General features: G+C 56.1%; 11 protein-coding genes across 11 annotated transcripts; 3 read left to right on the forward strand and 8 right to left on the reverse strand.

Annotated features, from left to right (window-relative positions):
• Positions 1-91: 91 nt before the first annotated feature.
• C7974DRAFT_415629 (uncharacterized protein) lies at positions 92-1,050 on the forward strand (the record flags this gene model as incomplete). The annotated part of the gene is made up of 2 exons (XM_046143912.1): positions 92-335; positions 434-1,050. The coding sequence occupies 2 exons, from the start codon at positions 92-94 to the stop codon at positions 1,048-1,050; spliced, it is 861 nt and encodes a 286-aa protein (XP_045994897.1).
• Positions 1,051-3,384: 2,334 nt separating this feature from the next.
• On the reverse strand, positions 3,385-3,742 carry C7974DRAFT_399689 (uncharacterized protein). The gene has a single exon (XM_046142430.1). The coding sequence runs from the start codon at positions 3,734-3,736 to the stop codon at positions 3,509-3,511; it is 228 nt and encodes a 75-aa protein (XP_045994898.1). The 5' UTR covers positions 3,737-3,742; the 3' UTR covers positions 3,385-3,508.
• Positions 3,743-7,375: 3,633 nt separating this feature from the next.
• C7974DRAFT_363965 (oxidoreductase-like protein) lies at positions 7,376-9,645 on the reverse strand. Its single transcript, XM_046139776.1, has 2 exons — positions 8,459-9,645; positions 7,376-8,409 (listed from the first exon to the last, which is right to left on the reverse strand). The coding sequence occupies exons 1-2, from the start codon at positions 9,206-9,208 to the stop codon at positions 7,861-7,863; spliced, it is 1,299 nt and encodes a 432-aa protein (XP_045994899.1). The 5' UTR covers positions 9,209-9,645; the 3' UTR covers positions 7,376-7,860.
• A 1,411-nt stretch (positions 9,646-11,056) lies between these two features.
• C7974DRAFT_233942 (glycoside hydrolase superfamily) lies at positions 11,057-12,414 on the reverse strand. The gene has a single exon (XM_046137414.1). The coding sequence runs from the start codon at positions 12,132-12,134 to the stop codon at positions 11,202-11,204; it is 933 nt and encodes a 310-aa protein (XP_045994900.1). The 5' UTR covers positions 12,135-12,414; the 3' UTR covers positions 11,057-11,201.
• Positions 12,415-13,280: 866 nt separating this feature from the next.
• Positions 13,281-15,375, reverse strand: C7974DRAFT_233946 (threonine dehydratase-like protein). Its single transcript, XM_046137415.1, has 2 exons — positions 14,968-15,375; positions 13,281-14,908 (listed from the first exon to the last, which is right to left on the reverse strand). The coding sequence occupies exons 1-2, from the start codon at positions 15,184-15,186 to the stop codon at positions 13,391-13,393; spliced, it is 1,737 nt and encodes a 578-aa protein (XP_045994901.1). The 5' UTR covers positions 15,187-15,375; the 3' UTR covers positions 13,281-13,390.
• Positions 15,376-15,648: 273 nt separating this feature from the next.
• On the reverse strand, positions 15,649-16,925 carry C7974DRAFT_399699 (alpha/beta hydrolase-like protein). The gene is made up of 3 exons (XM_046142431.1): positions 16,752-16,925; positions 16,468-16,700; positions 15,649-16,417 (listed from the first exon to the last, which is right to left on the reverse strand). The coding sequence occupies exons 1-3, from the start codon at positions 16,830-16,832 to the stop codon at positions 15,826-15,828; spliced, it is 906 nt and encodes a 301-aa protein (XP_045994902.1). The 5' UTR covers positions 16,833-16,925; the 3' UTR covers positions 15,649-15,825.
• A 437-nt stretch (positions 16,926-17,362) lies between these two features.
• Positions 17,363-18,599, forward strand: C7974DRAFT_363976 (fumarylacetoacetate hydrolase family protein-like protein). The gene is made up of 2 exons (XM_046139777.1): positions 17,363-17,746; positions 17,801-18,599. Exons 1-2 carry the CDS (start codon positions 17,470-17,472, stop codon positions 18,415-18,417), a joined length of 894 nt encoding a protein of 297 aa, XP_045994903.1. The 5' UTR covers positions 17,363-17,469; the 3' UTR covers positions 18,418-18,599.
• A 132-nt stretch (positions 18,600-18,731) lies between these two features.
• Positions 18,732-21,084, reverse strand: C7974DRAFT_399703 (NUC091 domain-containing protein). Its single transcript, XM_046142432.1, has 4 exons — positions 20,967-21,084; positions 20,138-20,873; positions 19,762-19,804; positions 18,732-19,715 (listed from the first exon to the last, which is right to left on the reverse strand). The coding sequence occupies exons 1-4, from the start codon at positions 21,062-21,064 to the stop codon at positions 18,787-18,789; spliced, it is 1,806 nt and encodes a 601-aa protein (XP_045994904.1). The 5' UTR covers positions 21,065-21,084; the 3' UTR covers positions 18,732-18,786.
• Positions 21,085-21,220: 136 nt separating this feature from the next.
• On the forward strand, positions 21,221-22,123 carry C7974DRAFT_316826 (uncharacterized protein; the record flags this gene model as incomplete). The annotated part of the gene is made up of 1 exon (XM_046138577.1): positions 21,221-22,123. One exon carries the CDS (start codon positions 21,221-21,223, stop codon positions 22,121-22,123), a length of 903 nt encoding a protein of 300 aa, XP_045994905.1.
• A 363-nt stretch (positions 22,124-22,486) lies between these two features.
• Positions 22,487-23,323, reverse strand: C7974DRAFT_316647 (Asp/Glu/Hydantoin racemase-domain-containing protein; the record flags this gene model as incomplete). Its single annotated transcript, XM_046138571.1, has 1 exon — positions 22,487-23,323. The coding sequence occupies one exon, from the start codon at positions 23,321-23,323 to the stop codon at positions 22,487-22,489; it is 837 nt and encodes a 278-aa protein (XP_045994906.1).
• A 233-nt stretch (positions 23,324-23,556) lies between these two features.
• On the reverse strand, positions 23,557-24,861 carry C7974DRAFT_399706 (peroxisomal d3,d2-enoyl-CoA isomerase-like protein). Its single transcript, XM_046142433.1, has 4 exons — positions 24,643-24,861; positions 24,408-24,575; positions 24,296-24,356; positions 23,557-24,224 (listed from the first exon to the last, which is right to left on the reverse strand). The coding sequence occupies exons 1-4, from the start codon at positions 24,700-24,702 to the stop codon at positions 23,677-23,679; spliced, it is 837 nt and encodes a 278-aa protein (XP_045994907.1). The 5' UTR covers positions 24,703-24,861; the 3' UTR covers positions 23,557-23,676.
• Between the last annotated feature and the right edge of the window lie 1,071 nt (positions 24,862-25,932).

The following is a 25,932-nucleotide window of genomic DNA, read 5'->3' on the forward strand; positions in this document are numbered from 1 at the left end:
TTCGGTAGAGCCTCTTCCGTCCGCGTACATCTATTCCACACGCAGACAGCTGTCGAAACAACAAACACGGCAGCACACAAGCCGTTGAAACATGGCTCCGCTCAGGCGATATTTGCGCATAACGAAGCATTCCGTCCTAGAAGTGCGAATTTACTTGGACCGCCCTGCAGATGCTGAGGCATGGCTGCTGAAACGCGATGACCCAGCTCTTCCACGCGTCATTCAAGCAATTCGGCCCCTTGTCCTTCCCAAACTTCGAGAAGAAAATGAGCGAGGGAAGGGTCGCTCTGGGGCCAAAGTAAAGAAGAAGGGAGTCAAGGATGTTGTAGTCGAAGGTAGTGAATGCCTGCCAATACAATGGTCTCGATGCATGTCAGATATGACAGTCAATGTAGAGCATTCCCTGTCGTTCACAAAGCTAACCTCAGACCAGATGATTTTGAAGTGTCCATTTTCCTGACCGAGCTGTCATCTCGCCATTCTGTCATGACCAAGCAAAAGATTTTCAAGGACAAGCCTCGCATACAAAGCAATTCAGGAAAGCTCACAAGCTGGCTTGCCGCTGGAACAAGCGATCAGCCGGCGCTCATCAACGAGATTGCTGCAGATCCAATCATCATCGACGAAGAAGATGGCGATGCTGTCAACCTTGCTGACATTCCCGAAGCTCCCAAGCGGTCGACACGTTCAAAGCGAAGTCGCAACGAACTTCAAGAGGATGCAGAAGACCATGTCGGCGATAGTGATGATGGTGACTTGTTCGTTCCAGAGGCTACCAACAAGCGAAAGAAGGCAAATACTGCGCCACCAGACGTTGAGGTCATCGAGGATGAAGATGACTTGCAAGAAGACAAGAAGAGAATGGGCCTGAACACTTCGTACGAAGGCTTTAGCATCTACGGTCGCATACTCTGTCTCGTTGTCAAGCGGCAGGGAGTAAGACCTGCTGCAGGAGGAGCTACTGTAGTATCGAGCCAGCAGATGCTAGAGAACTGGGTATCGACTCAGGCTGCTGGACAGGCGGGCGATGATGATGAAGACAACGGCTGAAATTTCGCATCAAGAGGTTAGAAAACGACATGAGAAATACACTCGGCCTGCGAGTGCAAAGCTTAGCAGCAAGAATTGACTCCGGTCACATACGCAGACGTCTGTTAGGTTGGCCTTTTCAACCTGAGCCTGGCTATGTCCTAGCATTCGGGCGTCCCACAGAGTGGCTTTTGTGGCAGCGCAGTATTGTTGGGGTGGGCTGATCACGGCCTCTCGTGTCAAGGACTATATGCACGACCGTGCATGACCGTCTTCGCGGTCGGCGATGCGAAGAGATGACCATCGGCGACTCTAGAATGAGATCACCAAAGCTATTGGCGGCTGATGTGACTGCAAGTCATCAATGAAGATGCGCTCCAAGCTGTAACCATCACGATAACGGATCGCCAAACCGACGAGATGGGAGGACGGGTGTAGCCGCAATCTACTTTGCTTTTTTGGGTGTTCGATGAAGACGTATGTATTAACGTACCATTCAAGCACTAGTCGAGTTGTGCGCGAACGCCCTTTCCCTCTTGTCGTTGATGAGCTAAAGCAACGATCGCGATGCTCGGGATCGCCGGGCTCAGCACTATCGTGGCGCACATTTTCTTTGGCGTGCAAGCCACAGCTACTACCAGCAGAAGGACCGCGTGGTAGCACCGATAGGCGTTCGCGTACCTGCAGCAGCGTCAAACTTGCTCAGCCATGATGAACATTTACGCTGGATTTAGAGACATTGATGACGCCTTAGTGCTCAACATGCCCACAGATTGACACGTGTTGTGTCTGCCAGGTGACGTGTTGTACAAAGGACAACATGCCCGCGGCCAAACTCGTAGATCAGGGTTCGTCCCCAGCTCTGCCGACCTCGTGCTTGCTTTTCAAAATCGCCGACCAAGTGCGGAAATTCGGCCTTCTGGTCTGAGCTGTGCAAGCTACTACCAAGACTCCAGCTGGCGGGCGCCACAAAAGCAGCCAGTCATGCTGCGTAATATGGGCAGTCGTCTGGCTACCTGTCATAAACGGCAGTTGGACACTCGGTCTTTCTTCGCTTCTCTCCGCATGGTCCAGTCTGCTGGGACGTAGTCAGCTTCACGCCCTTCAGAATCACGCTGTCGGGTCACAGATCGGGTATGAATCGCTACCAATTTGATCTGTAACAACACCCAACGTCTTCTCCACAGCTCTGAAACAGCACATCTGTGGCAAATTCGAGACCTATTGCGGTGGCGATGGTGTGGCAGATAATTTGCTCCATCAGCGTTGACCAGACAGGCCGTGCCCCTGCAGATCTGTTCTATTCGCATTCTCAAACGGGCAGAACTGACGAAGGGTCTCACATTCCTCCGGCGAAGGAAGAATTTTTGTTCTACCGAGACGTCCGATACATGGATGAAGCAAGCAGCAAACTGCATCAGTCATTTGGCGAGCAGCAGGGGTAGGGGGAGACAAATTGCTAATGAAAAGCAATCGAACGTAAACGAACGCTCATCCGAGTAGCTTCAGTCCTGATCCCTGCTCCACGTGGAATCCAGCCTCAGCTGCACCAAAGGCAAGCTGCGGTGCTTTCTCCGATCCTCCGGCCGACGTTGTTACGCCGTCGCACTGCCTCGTCGGCTGCATATCCGCAACTCTCTCCTTTCGGAGCCTCCGGGAGGCTTTGGAGGAGAGCCACGCGTTAAAGTTTGCTTGCGAGCCATTCTTGGGCAGCGGAGGGTTGCCAAAGACAGAGCAGAGACGCCGATTCTACTTTTGCGTGACACGCCAGGATTAGGCATACGAGTCGGGCAGACAAGGCACGCATCATGACCAAATCGAGCGTGACAGGACCCTTTGACTGCTCCCTTGCGTATCCGCAGCCTACTCGCCTGGGGCCGACAGGTTGCTGGACGAATGACACGCGAAACTCACCGCCGACAGACGCGACCAGAGTCGAGAGTGGAGCAAGAAAATTCCAGGGGGGGACACTGGAAATTAGATGGAAGGCTGGCAGAAGCACGGGAGAAGGGCGCTGTGGGCGCCGTATGCGCTAGATCTTCCAGCTGCGATGGGAACTGTGGGTGCTGGGCATGAGCAACGTTGCAAAATGACAAAATTCGTCAAGTCTGTGGGTGGCCCGTGGCTGTCGCCGTGTCAGAAATTTAACCCTGACACAGGACGGAAGCTAGCCTTGCCTGTTCCTGAATGCCTCGCAAGCAAAACCCTCTTTCACACAAAGTGTGTAGCGGCGTTTCGGCGCTGGTCGTGGCAACCATGTCCTTGAATAGGAGGACTGCGTTTCAATCACTACAACCGTTCACACTAGCGAACCAAGTAAGCACAGAGAATAAGCTGCAACAGCGCGTCAGTGATGTCAGAGTTAGGCGCGCAGATTGTGCCGAAGAGTCATCGTCTGACCGTGCAGGAAGTGATGTGCTTCACCCCAGCACGGCGACAATATTGCGACAGGATTGGATCACCACGATCTTCAGCACTGTCACGAGGGCGCTGAAACGACAACCAGCGCAGCACGTCTTCGTGTTTCTTCCCACCCCTGCTCATTAACGACCAGGATGGGCGATGTTTCGGCGTGCTTTAGCTCATGCACAAGCCAGGAGCCACCCCTTTCCTGGACAGCCCAACGCCATGCTTCACCGCTTGGGCCGTGCCATGCGCTGCCTAGAATAATTACACACATCATCAAAAGTACGTAGCTGACCGACATTTTGGGCCTGCAGCAATCTAAGCACGCACATAAATACCATTGACCCCCACTACTCGTATCCTTCGTTTCATACAACAGCCAGCCGGACACCACTCGAATACATAACTACATCAGCCCTGCACTACCTCTACGCAGCTACCAGTCACTGTCCCGCCTGCTCAACTACTACCTCGTCCACGCTCAGTCCATACTACCAACTACCAAGCCAACCACCACCGACTACTACCAACCACCAAGGTTTAGCATCAACTCCATACAATGGCCGCTACCACCTACGACGAGTCCAACATGGCAAACAACAACCTCCCTCCTTGCCCAGGACCACCACCAACACGCCCTCTGCCCCCGGTTCCTTCCAAATAAACCACCGGTCTCTCGGCACGGCTGTTCTTTCAACTCGCAATTGGCTACGAGGCTCGATATCCTCTCATGCCCTCCAACTATGATCCAACGTCATCTCACCACATGGCCCACTCGACTTGAAACGCACACTGCCATCCACAGGCGTGCCACCCTCATGCAACGCAGCTGCAGGATCGACACTATCTGATGTTCGACACACGTCGTGCATCACACCCCGGTCAACCACCAACACGCCACACTCCTCAGCGTGTTCACCGAGTGTCAACCTCGCTGCCTTGCAGAAGAGCCTTGTGTCCTGCATGCCATCTTGCGGCACAAGGCTCCTACGATTTCACTTATCGTCTGCATCACTTAGCGCATCATCTCCATGACTCCACGTCTCAACGTCAGGTCATGACCTCTTATGCTTTCCACACACGCTGGCTCGGGTGAATTGGACTTAGCGCCCTTGTTCTTTTTCTCTTTAGACGCGTGCCCTCGCTTAAAAGCTCAGCACAGCACTTGTAATACCGAGCATCTCGCTTCCTTTTTCACACACTGCATCACTTGGCGCTTTTGGGAGCCACACGATTGTGCGCTATTGCATTGTTATAGACGGACCGACTGGGAGTTAATGTTTTTGGCGGCTTCATTGCCAGGAGGACGGATACCTATACCCACTTGTTCTTACAGCATAATACACTCGATCAAAGATCACATCACATCACGCTCAGTCCTCCTTGCTCCAATTGTGCTCAATGCGAAATCTGCTCACGATCGACGCCACTGCCACTTCAATGACCGCGATTGCGCTTGATGTGATTAGTTCGGACAAGCGCCTTGGATGATTGCTGTGCCTGCATCTTTACCCGGTCCTCAGCCGAGGCCACGTTTACTGCCGCGTCGCTACACCCTCTCTGCTGCAGACCCCAGACGTGGTGGCTGTCACGGTGGTGTGCTCAGCCCTAATGACATTGGCCTGGCGTGATACCATAACTGAGAGTGCGCCCTCTGAGCCGTTCGCAAGGCTGTTGTGACGTGATGCTTACAGCTCTTACAGGAACCAACACGATAGCGTATCAGGAATCAGGATCCCTACAGCCTAGCTCCACCTTTCAATCTCGCGTATGGATGCGGTTTTGCAGAGGTGTGGCCGAAAAATCCGCGTGACTGCCCGTTCCAGAGACAAGAGCGCGATGGATGGTTCTTGCCCCACTCGCCGGGCCGCTCTGCAGCAACGACCATGGCCTCATTCCCGGGCATGCTCCAAAAAATATTCCGCGCATGGATTTCAGCTTAGTTGCTACTGGAATGGCTTCAATAGTCTACAGCCTTATTGGCAGTACACTGACGCCCTTCAGCGTGGGATATTGGGAGGTATTTCCTGGTGCACAGCGCGGTCCTGGTACTCCACAATAGTACATTGCGCCAACAAACTTGACATTGACCGCTCCAAGCCATCCACTGTTCCACGCCGTCAGAACTGCAGTGCGGGGTGGTACAGCGTGTACCGCTGAGTGGCTGAAGGGCCATGCTAGCAAGCGGTCTATCGAAAGCATGTCTCGAGTAATTATAGTCGATATACCTCATGGCGCGTTTGGCGCTTGCTGGCCATGCTTACGACCGACCCCTCACTCCTCCGCAGTCCCGGAATGGATCACGATTGCAGAACTGCCGACGATGAGAGTCTATGTGACAAAGTTCAGTATTGGAAGTAAACGCCGAACGGTCGTCGCACTCTTCTCTTGGCAGCATCACGACCAGAAGGTTTGCAATGCGAACGCTGCCTGATTAGCGGAGAAACGAGTGCCATTCACCGGTGCTTGCCGAAATACAGAACTGATGCATTGGCGATGCAGGTGCGCGCTTTTCACTCGTGACACAGCATTCAACGGCTGGCGATTACACGAGGCTGCACAATTTATAGACAATCATCTCGGCACATGCAAGGGTATATTTGCAGGATTGGCTTACTCAGTGCTCTTGGATCCCTGTCGCCTCGCTATAGAAGGAGCGCGGCGCAGTACCTGGTGTCAGACGTCTAATAATCCTTCAGGCAGACAGGATTGCAACATGGCGTGGTGCGCTGCTCGCGCGATTGTAGCTTAAACTGCATACGAATCTGCAGCTATCCACCAGGTACAGCATTGATCACATGCGCATGCACCCGTCCTGCAGCGTCCTGCAGCGTCCTGCAAGGCTGCCAGCTTGCCCCTGTCAGCAGATCCGCATGGTATATTGCCCTTTGCAAATCAAGTTCGCAGGCCGGTTACACCGGGAGGGGGCAAGCTTTGCTCTTTTGAACGTCATTGCTTCAATCGTTGATCGTTGACCAAGTTTTCCCCAACAGTCGATCAGACATTTCGTTGCATCTTGTGCCTCGCTGTGGAACGAGTCATCCCCAATATGTTACTGACACAGAAAACGTTGCGACATGCCGATCGCCTCTGCCGCCAATGTACCAGGTTCTCGGATCCCGCTTACTTGCTTACTTGACAACAGATTGCCGGGATGCGAAACAGGTGCCGCATGCTGACTGATTGGCGCAACACAGTCACCATAGGTTGAAGCATCCAGAACAGTCTTGTCAAGCATTGCAATTGCGTTGCCAGTTGCATCATGCAGTTGAGTCCAAACCTGGCTGGTTTGCTGACTACCTCAGGACGTCTCCTGTCGATCACCATACGCCTTGTATCACAACGTCAATGTGGCGCACCACCAATTCTTTTGTCACCTGGTCGCTACCAGAGATCTCTGTGTAGGAAGCTCGCGGAATGCCGCTCGCAATTTGAGCATATTGCGACGACCACCTTACCTTCCTTGCGCATCATCATTTGCTCTTCCCCACAAATCCGTTTCATCTGACATCTGTCTGTGTGATCACCCACTCGAGACTCGTTAACGTGACAGCCTCGCTTCCAAAAAGCGGCTGCCGTACACATACAGGGATGGGAGCAAGCGGTCCAAGAAGATGAAAGGATTATTGAGTACCAACGCAGACCGGTACTGCCGATATCATGAGATACTGCCAGGAGTCGCAAATCCCAGGCCTTAGAGATGCAGGGCGATAATGCCGGCGATTGCGTGTTATCGCCACCAGATATCGTATCTTGGCACGCATCGGGAGAGCCGGCAGTTGGGCGTATGCAGCTCGTTCGCACCCTGTGTTGACCTATTGTTTCGAGCACCTGTCGTCAGCTGTGCTGCCACCGGCTGAGCCGCTTTCGCACTCGGTTTCATATGGCAAGTCTGATCACACGTCCCTTTATCCGGATAAGAGCATGACGGCCCGGTTCAAGGCTTTGCTGGCGACCAAAGCATTCAATGCCCGAAGTATATTGTATATTTGGCTATGCAGTCCATCAATTATGACATACAAACCCCAGTAACGACCGAATGTTAGCTTGCGGCTATCCTATAGGAATCTGGCCAATCCAAAGCAGCTGCAACGTTCTCCTATAAGTTCTGACTTGCTGTATGCATGCCGCGTCGGTATTATGTATCAGCCCGGCGCCGACCCATCCTCTACACAGAGGATGAATATGCCGCAACTTAAAGACTCATCCTCTTCAAGGGGAAATGATCTACGAGCGCCGGACGAATGTCTTGTCTGTAGGCGAAGCACTCCGTAGGCAACAGCTTGATCATGCAACAACAACATAACTGGCCGAAACTAATGCGGTGTATACGACTTAGGCCGTCGAGGATTATTAAACGTTTAGGCGACGAATGCATTAGATCAGCATTGACTAACATATGCACGTTACTGGAATCTAGGCCCTTCAGACGCTGTAAAACTTCAGCAGTGACGCCAGATCACTGCTCTGTCCTGTCTGCAGTAGCAACCCTAGAGCACCGTTACCCAAATACGTTGGGCACTTGATGGCCTGTGCCTCGTCCAAAGCTTCCTGCAACCCCGCAATAAAGCCACCGAGAACCTTGCCGTTCCCATCGGCCTGGCCTTCGAGAATGGGAAGCATCTTGGACCCAAGGTTCTCAAACTGCTTGCTGCCTCCTGCAGCATCCTTGGCCAGCTCGTAGATCTGCGGCAGGGGAATGCTGACGTGGTGTGCGAGAGACAGCGCTTCTGCAGCTGCAACGAGGTGGATACCCCTCAGTAGGTTTTTTACGAGGGTAAGCTTCTTTTCCTTGTCTTCTGCAGACAGGGAGCTTTGGATGTTCGAGACCGGCTCGGAAGTCCAGAGGCGCACGATGCCAGCATCATCGTTGGCGCCCCAGCCGCGGTCAAGTGCTGCGAAGTACACCTGCTCCGCAATGGAGCAGAGAGGAGTGGGAAAGTTGAGTTGACGTGCTCTGAGGGTGATGATACTCTGTTCTCGTCGTCAGTATCATGCTGTGATCGATAAGGCGTCGACTTACTGTGTCCTTGAGAATGATAGTGACTGCGCTCGCACCGGGGAAGTAGTCCTCCTTCAGCGTCCTCTGTGACCGGTTTTCAAACATCCAGCTCCAGGCATCGCTGCTTATCACAGCCTCACTCACATCTTTCCCGTTCAGCCCCAGTCTTGCACCGAACCCATACGCCTCGCTCACAGCCAGAATTTGGATTGCCGCGAGTACTTGATGCACCATCTTCATATTGCTGCCCTGGCCGATGCCTCCATCCACAATGAAGAGTTTAGAAGGTGCACTCATCTCAGCAAGCAGCCACTTTCCCTTCTCGAGAGCAGCTTCCGACGCCCCCGCCATGATCGTCAGCGTGCCATCTGCGGCCCTTCCAGCACCCCCGGAAACCGGTGCGTCGATGAAGAAAATATCGTCACGGCCAATGTCCTTCAGCTCCTTCTCCACACTCTGAGCATAGCTGCTTGGCACCGTCGATGTCAGGATCAGGGTTGCGCCTTTGGGGAGCGCCTGGACAATGCCGTCATCGGCAAATAGAGCGGGTTGCGCCTGCACCGCTGCGGCAACCATGACGATGTAGAACGGCTTGTCCTTTGCGGACTCCGCGAGCGACGTAGACGGGGTGCCGCCTGCCTTTTGAAACTTCTCGAGCGATGGAGGGTACAGATCGAAGCCGGTGACGGAGTAGCCCTCCTTGACCAGATTGCAGGCCATTCCCAAGCCCATGGCTCCGAGACCACAGAAGCCAATTTCTGGTTTAGACATGATGGTCTTTTGGGTGTCGTTTCCTGGTATCAGGTGGGATGGTGTCTTTGGTGTTGGAACTGCAGCTGAACGTGAATAGCGTGGTTGAGCGATTGCTAGTAGGCCTTCCTGTCTTCCTGCTCTTTTGAATCGAATTCGACTATAGAGGATGATCTTGTGATGAGTCTAAAGACGTCGAGGGCTTGCCATTGTAAATACGATACAGCTTCAACCAGGTCGTTCTCCACACAACTCCCGGCCCGACGATGACAAGGATGCTTTACCAACAAATGTGGTTCTCTTGGTGGTGGCTGCGCGATGCGATTCGTCCATGGCACCCCGCACTACGTTGGAAGTGGATGGCGGGGTATTCTCGCCGGCAAATGTCACGCATCGGCCTTTGACCGAACAGGATCTCGTTGAGAAAGCCGGGGTCTTCGGCATGTTGACCGAGAGAGCAGTTCGAAACCACTGCCTGGGGATTGAATGCTACAAAGTTCATTATTGGCAAGGATGAATACCTACCTACTCATACTGGCCTGCTTTCTCCCGCCTAAAGATTCCTGGTTCAACAACAGCACTTCTTCATCATCCGAGGTGAACATGCAAGCGTCACACTATCAACACTGCTTGAACGATTCCAATGCGGAAGGATATATACTATCTTGAGGTCTAGTTTCCATCTCCTTTGGGGCAAGAGGTACCCATTCGGGAAATTGGCATACTGTACCATGACCGTGACTCCCAAGATAGTCCCAGCCAGCCTGTGAAAACTCACCAGCAATAAATCAGCGTGAGCCCTGGATATCAAACATTATATTCACGAATAGTCGGAGCTTAAAGTATGCCAGGCGCGGGAGCCGAGCTACCAAATTCTCGCCAAAGACGTTCTTCACAAGTGCCGGAGCAAGCTCTACAACTGGAAATACGGAACATATTCATGAGCAGAAATGAGCAGTAGTGTCCTGATGTAAGTGAAACAGCTCCTTCTCAGCGTCTCAGCCTCCTGTCCCTTACACTTTCCAGAAAGTGAAAGAACTCAGGCAGCAATCCTACTTCATATTAGCAGCTACAGCAGAGTAGCAATCTACCACGCACACAGGTCCCAGTGAAAGACCCTTATGCGCATAGCAAGTGCAGGCACCCCTAAGAAGCACAGCCCATCATCAGCACAGCCACACTGAGCGCATTCACTCGCACCACCGCCAAGCACCGTGCGCTGCCTACAATCTTACACAGCAAGGTGTCCCGCCCCCCAGCGAACGGTGCGCAGAGCACGCAATCCCCACACTCCCCGGTCTGGATCCTGCGCTCGGAGCGCTGGGCGCAAGGCTCGCTACGCACGGCTGCAGGTGTTGCTGTGGAGACCCGTTCGTGAGCACTGAGCGCGCTTGACTCGGCTATGCAGGTCTCTTAGGGGCTGCTCTGCGGGCTATGTTCACTTGTTGTTCTGCGTTCACTTGCTGTTCTGGCTGGGACGTGTTTGTGAACGCCTGTGGTGCGGCTATGTCGTTGCTCTATTGTGGGTGCTGCCACTTGCCACACATGTTAAGCTCTTAGGCTAAGGCTTGTGCACATGGCGATTCATACTCTGTTGTGGCATCTAGCACTATCGGAGTCTCCGATCATCCGATGTACGTGCCTTGACCACGACCGTGCTGCTCGTGCATATTGCCGTCTTGGGCATCCCCAGCTTCGCTTCACTTTTAATGGCTGTAGGGAAGCACAAGCATTCATGTAGTACAAGTGAATGTCGGCATGAGAGGTTTGTTGGATGCATGTTCACGCGCTTGTGCCTACTAAGTTGTTGTTGAAAGATCACCCAACGTGAGCATGCGTTCACCCATCACTTCGCATCAAGCATCAAAATGGTCTCGGCCTGAGGAAGATATCATCATGTGATATTATGCACACTATATTGAAGCTTGACGAGCATCATGAATCTAAGTACTTTTTACTCAAACATCTCGACAAACTCCCGCAAATGCTCACTCTCAAACAGTCAAACCCCCTTCTAACAAGTAAGGTCAAAGTAAGGAGTGTTGTTCTCGAGCGGTGTCACCGCGAAGCTCAAGTCTGTCTGCGCCGTGTTGGCGTCCTTGAGCGTGTACCAGAACGTGTTGCGGCGCCCGAACAGACTGCAGCCAACCTCCTTCCAGTAGCGCTGCGAGTTCTCGGTGCTGGCGACTGCGTCGCGGGACACGGGGCCCATGCGAGGCCAGCCGGTCTCGGTGATCCAGACCTCCTTGCCGCCGGCAACGGCTTCGGTCTTAGCTACTGCTGAGCGGAAGTTCTCAGCAGCCTGATTGATATTGTTCGGGATTGTGGATTCGAAGTAAGGGAAAGAGTTATGTCCTAACCAGTTCGCACTGGAGATGACTCCCTGGTTCTCGGGGAGTACCCAGGCAGTCCAGGTGTCGACGTGGCCGATGGGCTTGCTCTCAAGCGCGGTGCCACGAATCCAATCGCGCATCCATCCCATATAGCCCTCGATTTCAGCACCAGTGGCGCCAACACCGGCGTTGTTAGCAACACCCTGGGGCGAGCTGCGGTACAAGTCCTCGGAACCGACGCTGATACCGATGATGCGGTCTGTGAACGCGGGGCCAAGGTCGCGGGCGGCAGCGAGAAGAGCGTTCAGCTCATTCTCGTACACGGCGCGGCCGGCGGAGGCCCACAGGCCGACGAGGATCTTGGTGTCGGTGTCGATGGCGGCGCGGAAGGCTTCGATGGGGGACGCGGCGGTGCCGCACTGGATGGAAGTGTAGAGGCGGGCGGCCTGGAAGCCCTCGGTGCCGGGGAGCGACTTGGCGTCGTTGAAGTAACGGATGAAGTCGCTGTAGCCGCGGCAAGAGCCGTCGTTGTTTGTAGCGCCGTAGTTGAAGCCCTTGACTTGGGCTGAGGCGGCGGTGGCGAGCGCCACGAGGGATGCGATTGAGGCCTTCATTATGAATATAAATACGATTACTGATTACAATTGAAGATAGACGCAATACTGGAGAGACTGGGAAGCCTCATCGTTTTGTATGCTACCATATTTTGCCCCTAGTTTGTACCGATCATCATCGCCAAGTTCAACATGACGTTAAGAGGCTCGTGTCTGACGTGTCGGAAGCATTTGGCCCGCTTTACGAGCTTTAACGAGGTGACCAGCCGAGCGCCACGCAGCTCGATAGACTTGGCGTGCCAATCCTTAGAACTCTTGTTGGGGTGAGATGCAGGGACTAAACAAATTTTTACCAGAAGTAGACTGGTACGGGTATAATTAGACCTCCGGGTATTGAATATGCAACGTCAGAGCGTGCCCCATGAGGATGTCAACAACGTGGAGTGAGGAACATTAAGAACGTTGCTGCTGTGTGGTGCAGAAGCCTCGCCCTAGTGGAAAGTTTGTCGTGATTGTGACGATCTGACAGTCGTATCCTCTGCATGATCCTCCATGATCTCGACGATGACGACAAGCGCGTGCGTTAGAACATAGCTTATGGCACACCCGCAAGTTCGAGATTATTCACAAACCATGTGCCACAGTCGAGATCCAATACGCGCGTCCAGTCTCCAGAGTGGTTTGCGTTGGAATTGGCACCCCTTACCAAGAACACATTGAATAGGCATGGCTAATTGCGAGTCTTCTAGACGCGCATGGCACTGTGCAGTCAGTGGCCCCGAGAGTGTCTTTTGCAGTGGAATCAAGATCGGGCCCCTGTAGACGAGTGTTAACGAAACGCATTGTCTCTGGCCCATGGTCACTCCAGTGGCTCCATCTCTGAGCATTTGCATCGCGAGAGCATAGCGGTGTGCGAATTGTTCTCGCCTGCTACCTTGGTCACAGAGGAGCCTGCACCGTAATCGATCATGCAGCGTATCAGCGTGTGTCTTCCGAGAGATCAGCGCCATATACAGGACTATGTCAAGGCTGTGCTCGGGTAAGCGGAGAACAAAGGGGCTGTCCTCGCGTGTTTGTTGCGTGTTTTCCTGCACCATGCATGATCAGGGCCATATAGAGGTCTGCATTGCGAGATAGATAGCTGTGTAACAGCAGAGAAGTCGACATTGGGAAATGAATCATTATGTTGGTATAGAAAGAGCTGGAGAGAGATCAAATGACTAAAGGTGACACGAGCTTTGAGGAAATTGATGCTTGAGAGCGAGCATAGCGCAAGCCTTGGCGGCAGGTCGAGAGCCTCACAAGCCAGGCTATCTTCAATCCCTTAGAAACATCTTATAGCTAGCGCTTTCTGTGACCTCCTTGTATGGGTACCCTATCTCTCCCAGGAAGTCAGTCAATTTCGCGCTCTCTTCTTGCTTGCACTGGATGCCAGCAAGAATCTTGGCGACATCACCACCGTAATTTCGGTAGTGGAAGAGACTGATGTTCATGCCGGGCTGCATTGTGTTCAAGAACTTGTTGAGCGCGCCGCCCCGTTCAGGAAATTCGAACATGAACATGTGCTCGTCGGCGGCGGCGCTGCGACCGCCTACCAAGTACCGGATATGCGATTTGGCGAGCTCGTCCTGAGACAGATCGGTTGCTTTCATGCCTTCGGCGGCAAGGCGAGTGATAAGGTCAGGAAGGTCGCGAGACCGTGTGGCAGCCTTGAGCTCAACACCGACCAAGATGTTGGCTTCCTCTGGCCCAGAATAGCGGTAGCTGAACTCTGTAATGCCCATGGGGTGGATGGTAGAAACCAGCTTTGCGAAAGCTCCTGGTGTCTCGGGTATGGTAACGGACAGCAGAGCCTCTTTGTTCTCACCAAGTGCGGCGCGCTCGGCGACGAAACGCAGGCGGTCGAAGTTCATGTTTGCACCACTTGCGATTGCGACAAGGCCTCGCTCACGGTCAGGAGAGGGGTTGCGGCTGACCCACTTCTTCAAGCCGGCAAGGGCCAGGGCACCAGCGGGCTCGACAATGGATCGAGTGTCCTCGAACATGTCCTTGATGGCGGCGCACGTCTCGTCTGTCGTGACCTGGACGACCTCGTCGACAACCTCGCGGCAGATGCGGAACGTCTCCTCGCCCACCGTCTTGACCGCTGCTCCGTCGGCGAACAGACCAACCTCCTTCAGCAGCACGCGGCGGCCGGCCTTCAGCGACTCGACCATGGCGTTTGCATCGTACTGCTCGACACCGATGATCTTGACGTGGGGGGCAATGCGTTTGATGTACACGCCGATGCCGGCGATCAGGCCACCGCCGCCGACACAGCAGAAGATGGCATGCAGCTTCTGCAAATTGGTCTGACGCAGGAGCTCCAGGCCGACGGTGCCCTGACCAGCAATGACGTATGGATCGTCGAAGGGCGGTATCGAAACGAGACTGTGCAGCTTCTCGAGGCGCGCGGCTTCGGCCTTTGCCTCGTCGAAGTCGGCGCCGTGCAATATGACAGAGCCGCCGAGGCGTGAGACGTTCTTGTGCTTGATGTCAGGGGTGCCCGACGGCATGACGATGGTCGCGGGGATCTTCAGGTGACGGGCCGAGTAGGCGACACCTTGGGCGTGGTTGCCAGCGCTGCAGGCCACGACGCCGCGCCAGCGGTCCTTCGGGTCGAGGTGGGCCATCTTGTTGTAGGCGCCGCGCAGCTTGAAGCTGAAGACGGGCTGCAGGTCCTCGCGCTTGAGCAGCACATTGCATTCGAGGCGGTTGCTGAGGTTGGTGGCGTGGGTAAGCGGCGTCTCGTCGACGACCTCGTAGACGCGGGACGTGAGGATCAGGCGCAGGTACTGCCGGGGCTGTCAGGGTGCTGCTGCGGGCTCGGCGGCTCAATGGCGCCGTCACGTACGTCTGGGTGCCCGTTGGGCAGCAGGAAGGCCTCAGGGACCACATTGCGCTCCTCCGACCGCTCGCGGGGCGGACTGGGGTTCGCCGTGTACTCGGTGAGGGAGAGGCCCGTCGGCCGGGGTGTGCGCGGCGATGTGAGGCCGTTGGTGCCGTTGGGGCCATGAGCGCCGCTGGCGTTGTCTGGCGTCGTCGGCCGCGAGTAGTCTTCTATGGCTGCCATTGTGTGTCAGTCGTGTCGTGGAGAGCGGCGGTTCGAAATTTTGGCTGTGACGGTGAGTCGCGCCTGCATCGGAGGCAGGCATCGCCGGGGCCACCCCGACGTGGGGCTTGCTGCGGGGGACGTTTGCATGTCCACAGCGATGCACCCGTACAGATTGCAGCGTCGAGCATCGAGGAATGTCGCCGAGTGCGTGTCTGTCATGCAGACGTCTACGGTGGCTGCTTGGATGTGCAACCCGCCGCAAGCCCGTCAGGTGACAACATTCCAGTGTTCAGCGAGCTCGACGAATGCAGCAGGTGCGGAGTTAACACGGAGCAAGCTTGTACTTTGTAGGCGGTTGACAAGAAAGAGCCGACACCCCAAAGTCCGCTTTGCTCGCAGCTTTTGTAATAAAGTAACAACAATAGGAAATATGGAATCTGAATTATCAATCTTGTAGAGGGCCCTTTTCTCTATAATATTGTCTCTTTAGATCCTAATTTTAGATTGTCGTTATAAGGTAATATCGTTATAAAAGGGTCGTCGTTATTGATGTTCCTTCAATTTTCGTGCCCTGGTTTCGGCTCGTTTTTATCAATATCAACTGCGTCACGAGCACCACAGTTGACGCTGGTACGAACACCGCAAAACGTGGTGGTATTACTCCGACAAGAAGCTGAGAACCATTTCGTTGAACTTCTCAGGCTTCTCCCAGTAGCACCAGTGCCCACCCCACTCCACCGCGACGCCCTTTGCCAGTCCCGCGCCTGTGCCTCCGTTCGCCAGCTCCACCACCTTCAGCGGCCCAGCAGCCGGGAAACACCCACTTCTCGTGCTCGCAACAACCAGAGTCTTCGTCGTGCTGCCACTCTCGGGCCCAAAGCTGTGTTGGATCGCATCCCGCCAGTCCAGTGCTGTGTGGTCAGCCATGAGCTTGCCGTACCACCAGCCGTCGCCTTTCAGGGCCTCGGCCAGGAAGAACGCTTCGTCGTCCTGCCACTCTTTCGAGTCTGACGTAGGATCACCAGGCTGAGGATATGCTCTGTAGCCTAGACAAGCCGCGATCGTGCCTAGGTGAGCAGCCTTTGGGTCGCTGCCTAGCATGTCTTGCAGCCCTTCGAGGGCCTGTGGGTTGTTGAGTCCTCGATTGCCATACTCTGCCCCCCAGTCTGACACGTAGTTTTGCAAAGGCGCTTGGTCGACATATACGACACGTGAGAACGTCCGTGAGCTAAATAGTTCACAGTAGGACCTATATCTTCATCAGTTGGATATCTTCCTTGCGTGACTATGTTGTTGTACCAGATGATGGCTGCTCCCAAACTTGTGCCAATAGCTGATATTTGACCCTCGGGTAGTTGTAAATGCTCGATCAAGTTTCTCAAGTCTACTGCCAGTCGTGCAACGTGGTACCCGCCGCGTGGCTTCTCAGACTCGCCGTGCCCACGCAGGTCAGGAACGATAACATGGTGTTTCTCTGCAAGGGCAGACACGTTTTTTTGGAACACCTGCCCAGAGCCTGTGAAGCCGTGGAGCTTGATATTGTCAACACATGTCGTCGCTAAGATCTTGGATCATGGCCCTACCAGAATCAACGGGGGACTGCCACTAGAGCCATGTGTGGCGTAATGGAGTTCCACTCTGTCATTTGCTTTGAAAGTGGGCATACTTCAACTGATGGTGATAGTGTAGGACTGGTGATTAGATAGTCTCAGATTAGCGACTGAGATCGATTCGCAGCTAGTCTGACAGTGGTAAAGCGCAGACCTTTGCACGGGCCTTCCATTTCTCTACCCCATCCCTACCACAGTCTGTACTTCATGGAACTTGGTGCGTGTCTACTTTACACGACGATAGAGGCATGTTGTCTAGAGTCGCTCTGCATCTCGGCTCCATGCGAGCAGGACTAGCTCATTCAGTCTGAGAACGTTCTCTCAAGCTCCGACCCAAGAAGAGACACAATCGCTTCGTACGCGCTTCGGTACTGCAGTGGCCGAAGTTGGGTAGAACCCAGGACTATGACTGTACCAGAGTTCTCACCAAACCGAGACTGTTGTGCGACGTTGTTCGCAGATTGTACCCCGGCTGTACATCTAGCTCCGAATGTAGCATCACGGCCAATCAGACGTCCCAAAAACCTCCCGCTTGCTCTTTCCGTGCGTTCGCGGGGCTAGGATGTGCTTGCCGACAGCGGCAACGTTGTCCGGCAGAACGTATACCCAATTGACTACTACGTGGGTTTATATAATATATCACGCAAAGCTCCCTCGTAGGACCACATCTTCACACCACAATTAACACACAATGGCACCAAACTGGGACAGACTCATCCGCTTCATTGCCACAGATGGCCGTGAACTGCGGGGTCAACCGATTCTGCCCTCCCCCGACTTTGACGTCGGCACAACAACAGAAGCCACAGGCCTCAAAGCCAAGGTAATCAGCGTAGCAAACGGCGACATCTTCGACGCCGCCACCAAAGTCACAGACGAAGAAGCCACAGTCAAGACCCTCCTCGGCCCCGTGACCGTCGACGAAGTCCCCATCATCCGCTGCATCGGGCTCAACTTCATCAAGCACAGTGAGTCCCTTTCAAAAACCACGATACCGCAGACTAAGCATCTAACCCGCGCAGTCCAAGAAGGCGGCCGCACCCTGCCCCCGCACCCCAGCACCTTCATCAAAGCCAACACCTGCCTGCAAGACCACAACGGCCCCATCGTGATCCCCAAGATCGCGCAGGACAACCAAGCCGACTACGAAGGCGAACTGTGCTTCATCATCTCGCGCGACTGCAAGGACGTCGCCGCCGCAGACGCGTACTCGTACATTGGCGGCTACGCAGCCGGCAACGACGTGTCGAGCCGCAAGTGGCAGCGCGACCCGGCACTCGCGGGCACGGTCCCGCAGTGGAACTTCTCAAAGGGCTTCGACACGTATGCGCCCGTGGGGCCGCAGCTGGTCAGCACGCGCGTGGTGCCCGAGCCCAGCGTGTTGCAGCTGCAGACGCGCGTCAACGGGGAGCTGAGGCAGGACAGCGGGATCGACGATTTGTGCTTTAAGATCCCGGAGTTGGTGGCGTTTTGTAGCCAGGGGACGACGCTGAAGAGGGGCACGCTGGTTATGACGGGGACGTGTGCGGGGGTGGGGTATGCGATGAAGAACCCGCAGTTCTTGAAGCCGGGGGATGTGGTCGAGGTTAGTGTGACGCCGGAGATCGGGACGGTGAGGAACACGGTGGAGTTTGCGTAGGGTATTTGCACCGGAAGGCAAGGAAAATGTGCATGTTTGAATGTAGAAGACTCTCAGCATTGAGTTGGACGTTGGAAATTTCAGTCCCTCATCATATGCATGAAATGTTCACTGTCTATACCACTCCATCCATATATAACACAAGCACGTCTCCAGTTCAAATCAAGAGAAAATGTCTGCCGCGTGCTACAGATCAAGCCTGATGATGCATTCAGGAGCGGGCAACGGGGCAACAGCAAGGGCAGGTCTTGACTGTGTAAGAAAGAGTCAAAGTTGGTGCAGACAAGACATCACAGTGACCAAAAAACATTTCATGAGAGGAGCCGCTTGGCTCGAGGAAGGGGTATCATTCAATCATCAAAGTAACTCCTAATTTTTCCGTTGCCGTTTTTTCGCCTTCGATAATGCAGCAGATATTGCCGCAATATCTGCCTCGACGTCTTCGTCATCTTCGCTGTCATCATCGACGTCGGGAGTCTCGAGGGACACGCCGCCAGCGAGATCAGCTTCCGCGGACTCGTCCTCATCCTCGTCGACCTCGTCGTCTTCGTCGCTGAAGCCGTCGAACTCGCCGTCAGTCTTTTCTGCCTCGTCTTGAGGCGCGCCAGTGGTGTCGGTGGTGGCAGCAACGCTTGTGGCGGCGTTGCTCTCAGTGCCGCGCTTCCTCTTCTTGCTCATCTCGCCGAGGGCACCGTCGCGGCCCTCAACACCGATAGCAGGGCCTTGTCCGCCCTCCTTGTACGGTGGCGGTGTGAACCAGGGGAGCTTTCCACGAATCCAGTCGTTCAAGACCAGCTTGGCAGCACCGTCAATGTCAGCCTCACCGCCCTTGAGGAGACGCCCGCTCTTTCTGCAGAGGATCTCGAGGAATGTGACAGCATCGGTGGCAGGCTCCTTCAGATCGTATGTGCGCTGCAAGTACTTGGGCTGGACCCGTCTGAGAACGGCAGGGATGTACTGTGCAGGATACTCGACGTTCTCAACTCGAACACTGCCTCTCAACAGCAGGTCCTCGTCTGTGTCGTTCTGGTTTGGCGGTACAATACCCGGGCAATCGATCATGTAGATTCTCTTCATGAGTGTGATGTACTGCCAGACCTTTGTCTCGCCAGCAATAGGCGCGACAACGCACACCTTCTTCTTCCTCAAGGTGTTGATGATGGAAGACTTTCCGGTGTTGGGGTAGCCGACCATACCGACGGAGATCTGCTTACGGTCGCTGTGGAGGGAAGAGAATTGGCGGAGGAGGGCGATGAGAGAGCCCTTTCCGAAGGAGTTGTTGATGTTGGCGTGGAAAGCTGCGGCCTGTTAGATGTGTTTTGATAAAGTGAACGAGATACATACCGAGAGTGGGGAACTCTTGGCTGAGATGTCTGACCCAGGCAGCCTATGATAATGTTAGCCATTGTCTGCAATCCACTGCAAAAGCATGACGAAGACGAAGGCATGTGTGAAGCGTTACTAAGAGGGCCGCCACAAGGATCCGCCAGGCGGAGTCGGCCCTCAACTCAAACAATCACTCTGAACTCTAGCGACAGCGACCAAAACGGAAGCCGTCAACCCGCAGCCAAGACGGCGTAAGGAAGGCGAGTCGTTCTCAATTTTCCCAGTTTGTAACAGGACCAGTTCATGGAAGGTATTTCGCGAGGAAATGAATAGGTACTTGACTTAAAATGGGATTGGAGGAGGGGAGGGAGGGGGTGGGAGGGGGTGCACTTACTGCTACCTTGGAGGGCACGAGATCGACCTTGTTGAGCACAAAGACCAGATGCTTGTGAGGCGCCTCGGTACGGATGTACTTCTCTACACTGCGACAGCGTGTGCCGTCGGGGTCACGGGCGTCGAGGACGTGCAGGATCACATCACTGGAGTCGATGACCTTGTACAGCTCGTTCCAGATGCGCTTGGAGGTACCCTTCATGAAGATGAACTCGCGAGCAGTAGCCAGGTCGCCATCCTTGTTCTCCTCGTCGGCCTCGCCTGACGTGCCAGACAGGAGCTTGGCCTGCTCGAGGCGCTCGGTGTAGCTCTCGTGCATGGTGTCTGTGCGGGCGGCCAGGTCCTCGATGGAGCTGAACTCCAGCTTGGGCTTCTTGCGCTGCGCCTTGGTGCCGAAGGTCTCAGAGAAGGGCTGCGAGGAGACGGCGATCTTGGCGGCGTGCTGCTTCAGGCCGTTGATGTTGCCCTTTTCCTCAATTAGGCTCATGGGCAGCTTGTTGCGCTTCATGAGGAAGGTGGTGGGGTTGGAGGCCTGGGACTGCACGGCAGAGCGGAAGGAGTCGAGGGCATCCTGGGAGATGACACGGGTGTTGTTGAACCACTTGCGGTTGGGCTCGACACGGGCGACGGGAGCCTCGCGGGACTGGTACGAGGCGGCCTGGGTGATGTCTCCGGAGGCGTTGCGGGTGGCCTTGCCGTCGGTGAGGCGCTTGAGAACCTTGACCTTCTTTGCAGAGCTGAGGGGGGTGAGCCGTGTGCATTTTACTGCACCCTGCACTGCACCACACCAACCAGTGCAGTTCAGTGCAGGACAGCGAATTGGCACTTACCGGTAGAAGTTCTCGCCCTTGACCTTCACGTTGCCCATGCCATCGCCGGTCTTGCCCTGGCGCTCCTTGCGCGCGGCCTCTTTCTTTCCAGATCCCATGGCTGCTGTGTTGCGGTGGTGGTGAGGACTGCGTCTGCCCGGCAAAAAAAGTTGCGAAAAGACGCTGCGGACTTCCTTTGGGCCTAGCGCGGCTTGGCGGCATTTTCGCAGCGCAGCCAGCGACGACGACGTCTCGCAGCCGCCATCGCCATCGCAATGCCGCCCAGGATCCCCGCCCGCGCCCCGAGGCCTGCAGCGCCGCGCTGCCTGCACGCCCGCCCGTTCAGCGCGTCGCCGGCCGCGCTGGCCCTGGGCCCGCAGTCGCCCAACTACATCGAAGTGCCCCAGCCGCTGCAGCCGACCTTCCCTCGCGCCCCCGACGTCAAGGGCCACCTGCCCGTCGCCCGCGATGTCTTCGACACGCGCACTGCACATCCCAAGGAGTCGCCCGAGTTCCTCAGCAAGACGGCCCGCGACCCCAAGGCCCGCAAGGTGCCCGGGCCCTACAGCCGCGACGCCGACGTGCGCCTGTACAAGCAGCGCCTGGCCGACGCGAGGCGCGGGGCGCTGAAGGACGGTGTGCAGGAGCTGCACGCGCGTAAGACTAAGGCGGACGCCCAGCACCTCGCCCGCATCCAGGCCAGCGGCGCCCTGCGCACCCGCCTGGCCATGGCGCCCCGCCGCAAGGTCGACGTGCTGACCGAGACCTCGGTGTCCCCGGGTGTGCGCGACTTCCTCGCCGACGCTCTGCCCACCGCCGATAAGAACATCGACGCCCGCCGCCGCGCATACAACCGCCGGCAGGACGCCCAGCGCGCCGTGCGCGACTCGCGCCTGCACGACCTGTACACCAACGCCCGCACCTTCATCGTCACCGAAGCCCAGCTGGACCAGGCCATTGAAGACGCCTTTGGCACCGAGGAGGCCCCAATTGGGTGGGATACCCGCGGCAACGTCGGTCCGCGCGCCAGTGGCAACGAGGGTCTGTCGCCCTGGAACGGCCCCATGCCCGAGGGCGTGGGCGACATGATGAGCAAGCTGCGCGGCGGCGAGGGTGTTGGTCTGGCCAAGGAGCGCATGAGGAAGCTGGCCGAGGAGCTCACGGGAGGAAAGATGTAGGCGGTCCTGGGGACGCGGCTGTAAGATCTGTATACTATGGATGCGGCCGTGTGACAACATCACCGCCGTATACCAATTGCATATTGTTGTACATGACGCCTCACTCGTCTACTCTTACAAGCGCTGGTGAATCTTCGTGAACGACGGTGACACTGCCGTTTTGCAGACACGTGACGCGTAGTGACGGCAGAATCGCGATGTTGTCGCCATCCTCATGCAGCCGTACTGGCGCGTTGCCCTTGCGTGAAGTTGGAATCGTCTGAGACCAGTTCACGCATGACTGTCTCTGACTGCAGACCGCGCATGTCGAGGCAGATTGGCGTGTCCTGGATCAGGGTAGGTGCACTGTGCAACTTGAACACTTCACAACCAGTCCTGGCCTCTCCTCTCTCTCGTCTCACCAGAGCTCGCGTACGCCCCCCTCTTCGCCGTCTTCGACCCCATCCTGCACAGCCCAATAAGGTGGTGCACGCCCGCCACAACCCCGTCGATAACCTGCACATCCTCCCCGACCGCCTCCTCAACCGCCGCCTTCAAATCCGCCATCCCCGCAAACCCCAGGAGCACCACGTCCGCCCCGTCCGCCACAAGCTCCTTGCCCACCTGCCCCACAACCCGCATCACCTCGTCGCGCGGCCGCTCCTGCAGCCCCAGCACCCCTATCTCACAGCTCCTCACGCCGACACAAAACCCCGCGAACCCGGAGCTCCTCACACTGTCCTCGAGCGTGTACCGCGCACGCGCGCCGCTGCACAGCACCCCGAAGCGGCTGCCCAGCGTCTGCGCCGCGAACAGCGACGCCTCGAAGATACCGACCACGGGCTGCGTCAGCTCCTCGCGCAGCATCGCGATCAGCGCGTGGTCGCTGTAGCTCGCCACCAGGAACGCGTCGAACTGCCCCGCGTGCTGCAGGATGCCTTGCACCGCGACCGCCGCGGACATGACGTCGTCGAATTTGCCCTCGATGGCGGACGGCGCGGGGGGGAGTGCCGTGCAGCCGACGAGTACCACGTTGGAGGACAGCGTCGGGAGCACCATGTCCACGCATGCCCGTGTCATGGCGGCCGTGGAGTTGGGGTTGCAGAGTAAGATGCGGATGGGTTTTGGGGCGGCTTGGGCGCCGCGCGAGGCGGCGGTTCTGACGATGGAGTTTGAGCGGGGGAGGATGGGGCCGGGGGGTTGCGAGGGTTTGGTGGGCATGTCGAAGGGGATTCCTGATTGGGACATGGTGGCGTGGGGGAGTGGTTGAGGTGCGGGTGGCACGGGAGCTGGTGCTGCTGCGGTGGTGGTGAGGGAGCGGCGATGTCCCCGCGCGGGTTTTGTGGGGAAGGGCGATGATCTTTGCCACGAGGGTTGACGCGCGAGTGTTGGGTGGGTGCTTAAGTTGACGTTCGGGTTGCCCCTGATTTCCATCCAATGCACGGGAATAACATGCAAGACGCAGCGTTGAGGCTCCCGTGGGGTTTGTAGTCTAGCATGATAGCGAATGATGAAAAGCACATGAATATGGATACACCTCTCCACCCCCAACAAACCGTCTAGATTTTGATCGTCTAGATCTTCGCCCTCGCTGCCCTCTTCTCCTCCAACTCCTTCCTCTTCGCCTCAAACCGCTTCTTCGGCGCATCCTCCACAAACCGCTCACTCAGCGCATCCACCGACCTGACCACCGCCAGCAACCTCGCATCCCGGATCGGCTCATTCTGCAACCTCTTCATCTCACACATACTCTTCCCATCGCCGACCGCCAACTGCTCCTCCAAGAACCCGACCACCTTTGCATGAAACGCGTCCCCCGTCTCCTCCCACACGTAGTTGTACAGCCCCGCATCCAGCATCTCGCGCGCGCTCATCTTGCGCCCGAACATCAGGAAGTCGTTGGCGCGGTGCACGCCGATGGACTGCGTGAACGACAGCGCCGAGCCGTTTTCCGGCACCAGGCCGAGCGCGCTGAACGGGCATTGCAGCCACGCGGTTGACGAGGCGAGCACGATGTCCGCGATGCCGGGGAACCAGGCGGCGCCGCCGCCGACGGCGGGGCCGTTGAGCGCGAGGATGAGGACTTTCTTGTGGTCGATCATCGAGCGGAGGAGTTCTTGTGCTGGGCCGGGTGAGTGCGTGCTCGGACATATATGTTTTATGTATATATGTAGAGAGAAAGGGGGAGCATACCATATCCAAATCGCTGCAAGAACTTCATCTTCTTGACTGCCAAGTCGGTGATGGGTGTGTCCTGCATTTTCGCTCAGCGGGTGCGTCTCACTTCAACATATTGCATACATACATCGTCCGAGGCGATACCGCTGACGTCTGCGCCGGCGCTGAAGAAGCGGCCCTCGCCTGTGAGGACGGTGAAGACGGTTTCTGGGTGCTCGTTCAGGACGCGGAGCGCTGAAATGGTGTTCTGGATCAGATCGCCGCCGAACGAGTTCAGCGTCTTGGGCCGGTTGAACTGGTGCGCGTGAGACGTGTTCAGGTGGACAGAAATAGTTTTCTGGAGCCGGTTGACATGTGTGTACCTTGATGATCCCGATCTGGCCCTTGATCTCGAACTTGATATCTGTGTACTGGGCGGCCATGATGGCGGTTGCTCGTTGCTGGGTCCTGTGGCTAGCTCTTTCTGACCAAGTTGTGGTCTTGTGGGAATTGGGTCGTGGGACTTGACTCCAAGTGCTTTCCTCCACGGGTTTGGCGTCGTGGGGAGAATGTTGCAGCGCGTCTCCAGATATGAGGTTGTGATGATCGGCGTCCGAGTCGCAACCGCGGCCCCGCAAAACGGTGTTCCACAGCCTCGGCTCGTCGACATGTGGGGAGAGTCATGCACTTGCTCGTTCAGTAATCTGTCAACGTACATCTCAAGATTCTCAATATCAGTAATTACACGATCGGCGTGTGAAATGCTCAAACATCTGAATTGCAATGAAGGCTAACTTGCGAAACTAAAGCAGACAAAGCACAAAGTAAACTCTGTCTAAAAACTACACGACGATCTATGCAAATGCTTCACGCAAAGAACTCCACGCAAAACTCCACGCAAATGCAATACTCCCCCCTCCGTTCAACGTCTCCTACCACGTCCACCCCTCCAAGGCCCCTGCTTCGACCCTGGGGCCTTACCTCCACGCGATCCCTCCTTTCCCTTGCCCTCCTTCGCCCCGTCCTTGGCCTCATCTTCTCCCCCGTACTCCTCACCCCTAGCCGCTGCCGCGATTAAATCTTGCAAGCTAGCTGGCTTCGCACTCGGCGTCACAGGCGTAGGAATGCTCGAAGCATAGCGACTACCACCCAGGCCGCCCTTGGTCGCGCTCTTGCCTGTCGCGGCCGGGGTTTTGGGGCCGGGGGTCGTCGGCGCGTCGCCCAATGCCTCACGCACTGGGGTTTTCACCTGATCACCCAATAGCTCACGCACTGGGGTCTCCAACAGATCGCCAATCTTTACACTACTCTTGGTCCCGAGGGCCGGGCTTGCGCTAGCCTCCTCGACCTCGTCGCTCCAGGAGGTTTTCTGGGGCGCTGGCCTGGTGGCAGGGGCTTTGCTTGCTGCAGCGGTGGCGGCAGTGGGCTGGTTGGCCGTGTCGATCTTCGCCGCTGGTGTGGGCGTGGAGGTCTTCGGCTCTGCTGGTGCTGAAGACTGTGTCGCTGGGGTGGGAGCTGGCGCCTTCGACTCTGTCGATGTCGATACCTGCTCCTCGCTGTGCGATTGAGTAGGCGCCTTATGCTCCTCGACCGCCTTGCGAGCCGTGACCAGCCAAGCTGGATCCGCATCGGGTCGTACAGACAGCTCGTTATGCCAGTGAGGAGGGTACTTG

Source organism: Boeremia exigua (assembly GCF_020726555.1).
Source record: "Boeremia exigua strain MPI-SDFR-AT-0100 chromosome Unknown C7974scaffold_9, whole genome shotgun sequence".
Classification (NCBI taxonomy): Eukaryota; Fungi; Ascomycota; class Dothideomycetes; order Pleosporales; family Didymellaceae; genus Boeremia; species Boeremia exigua.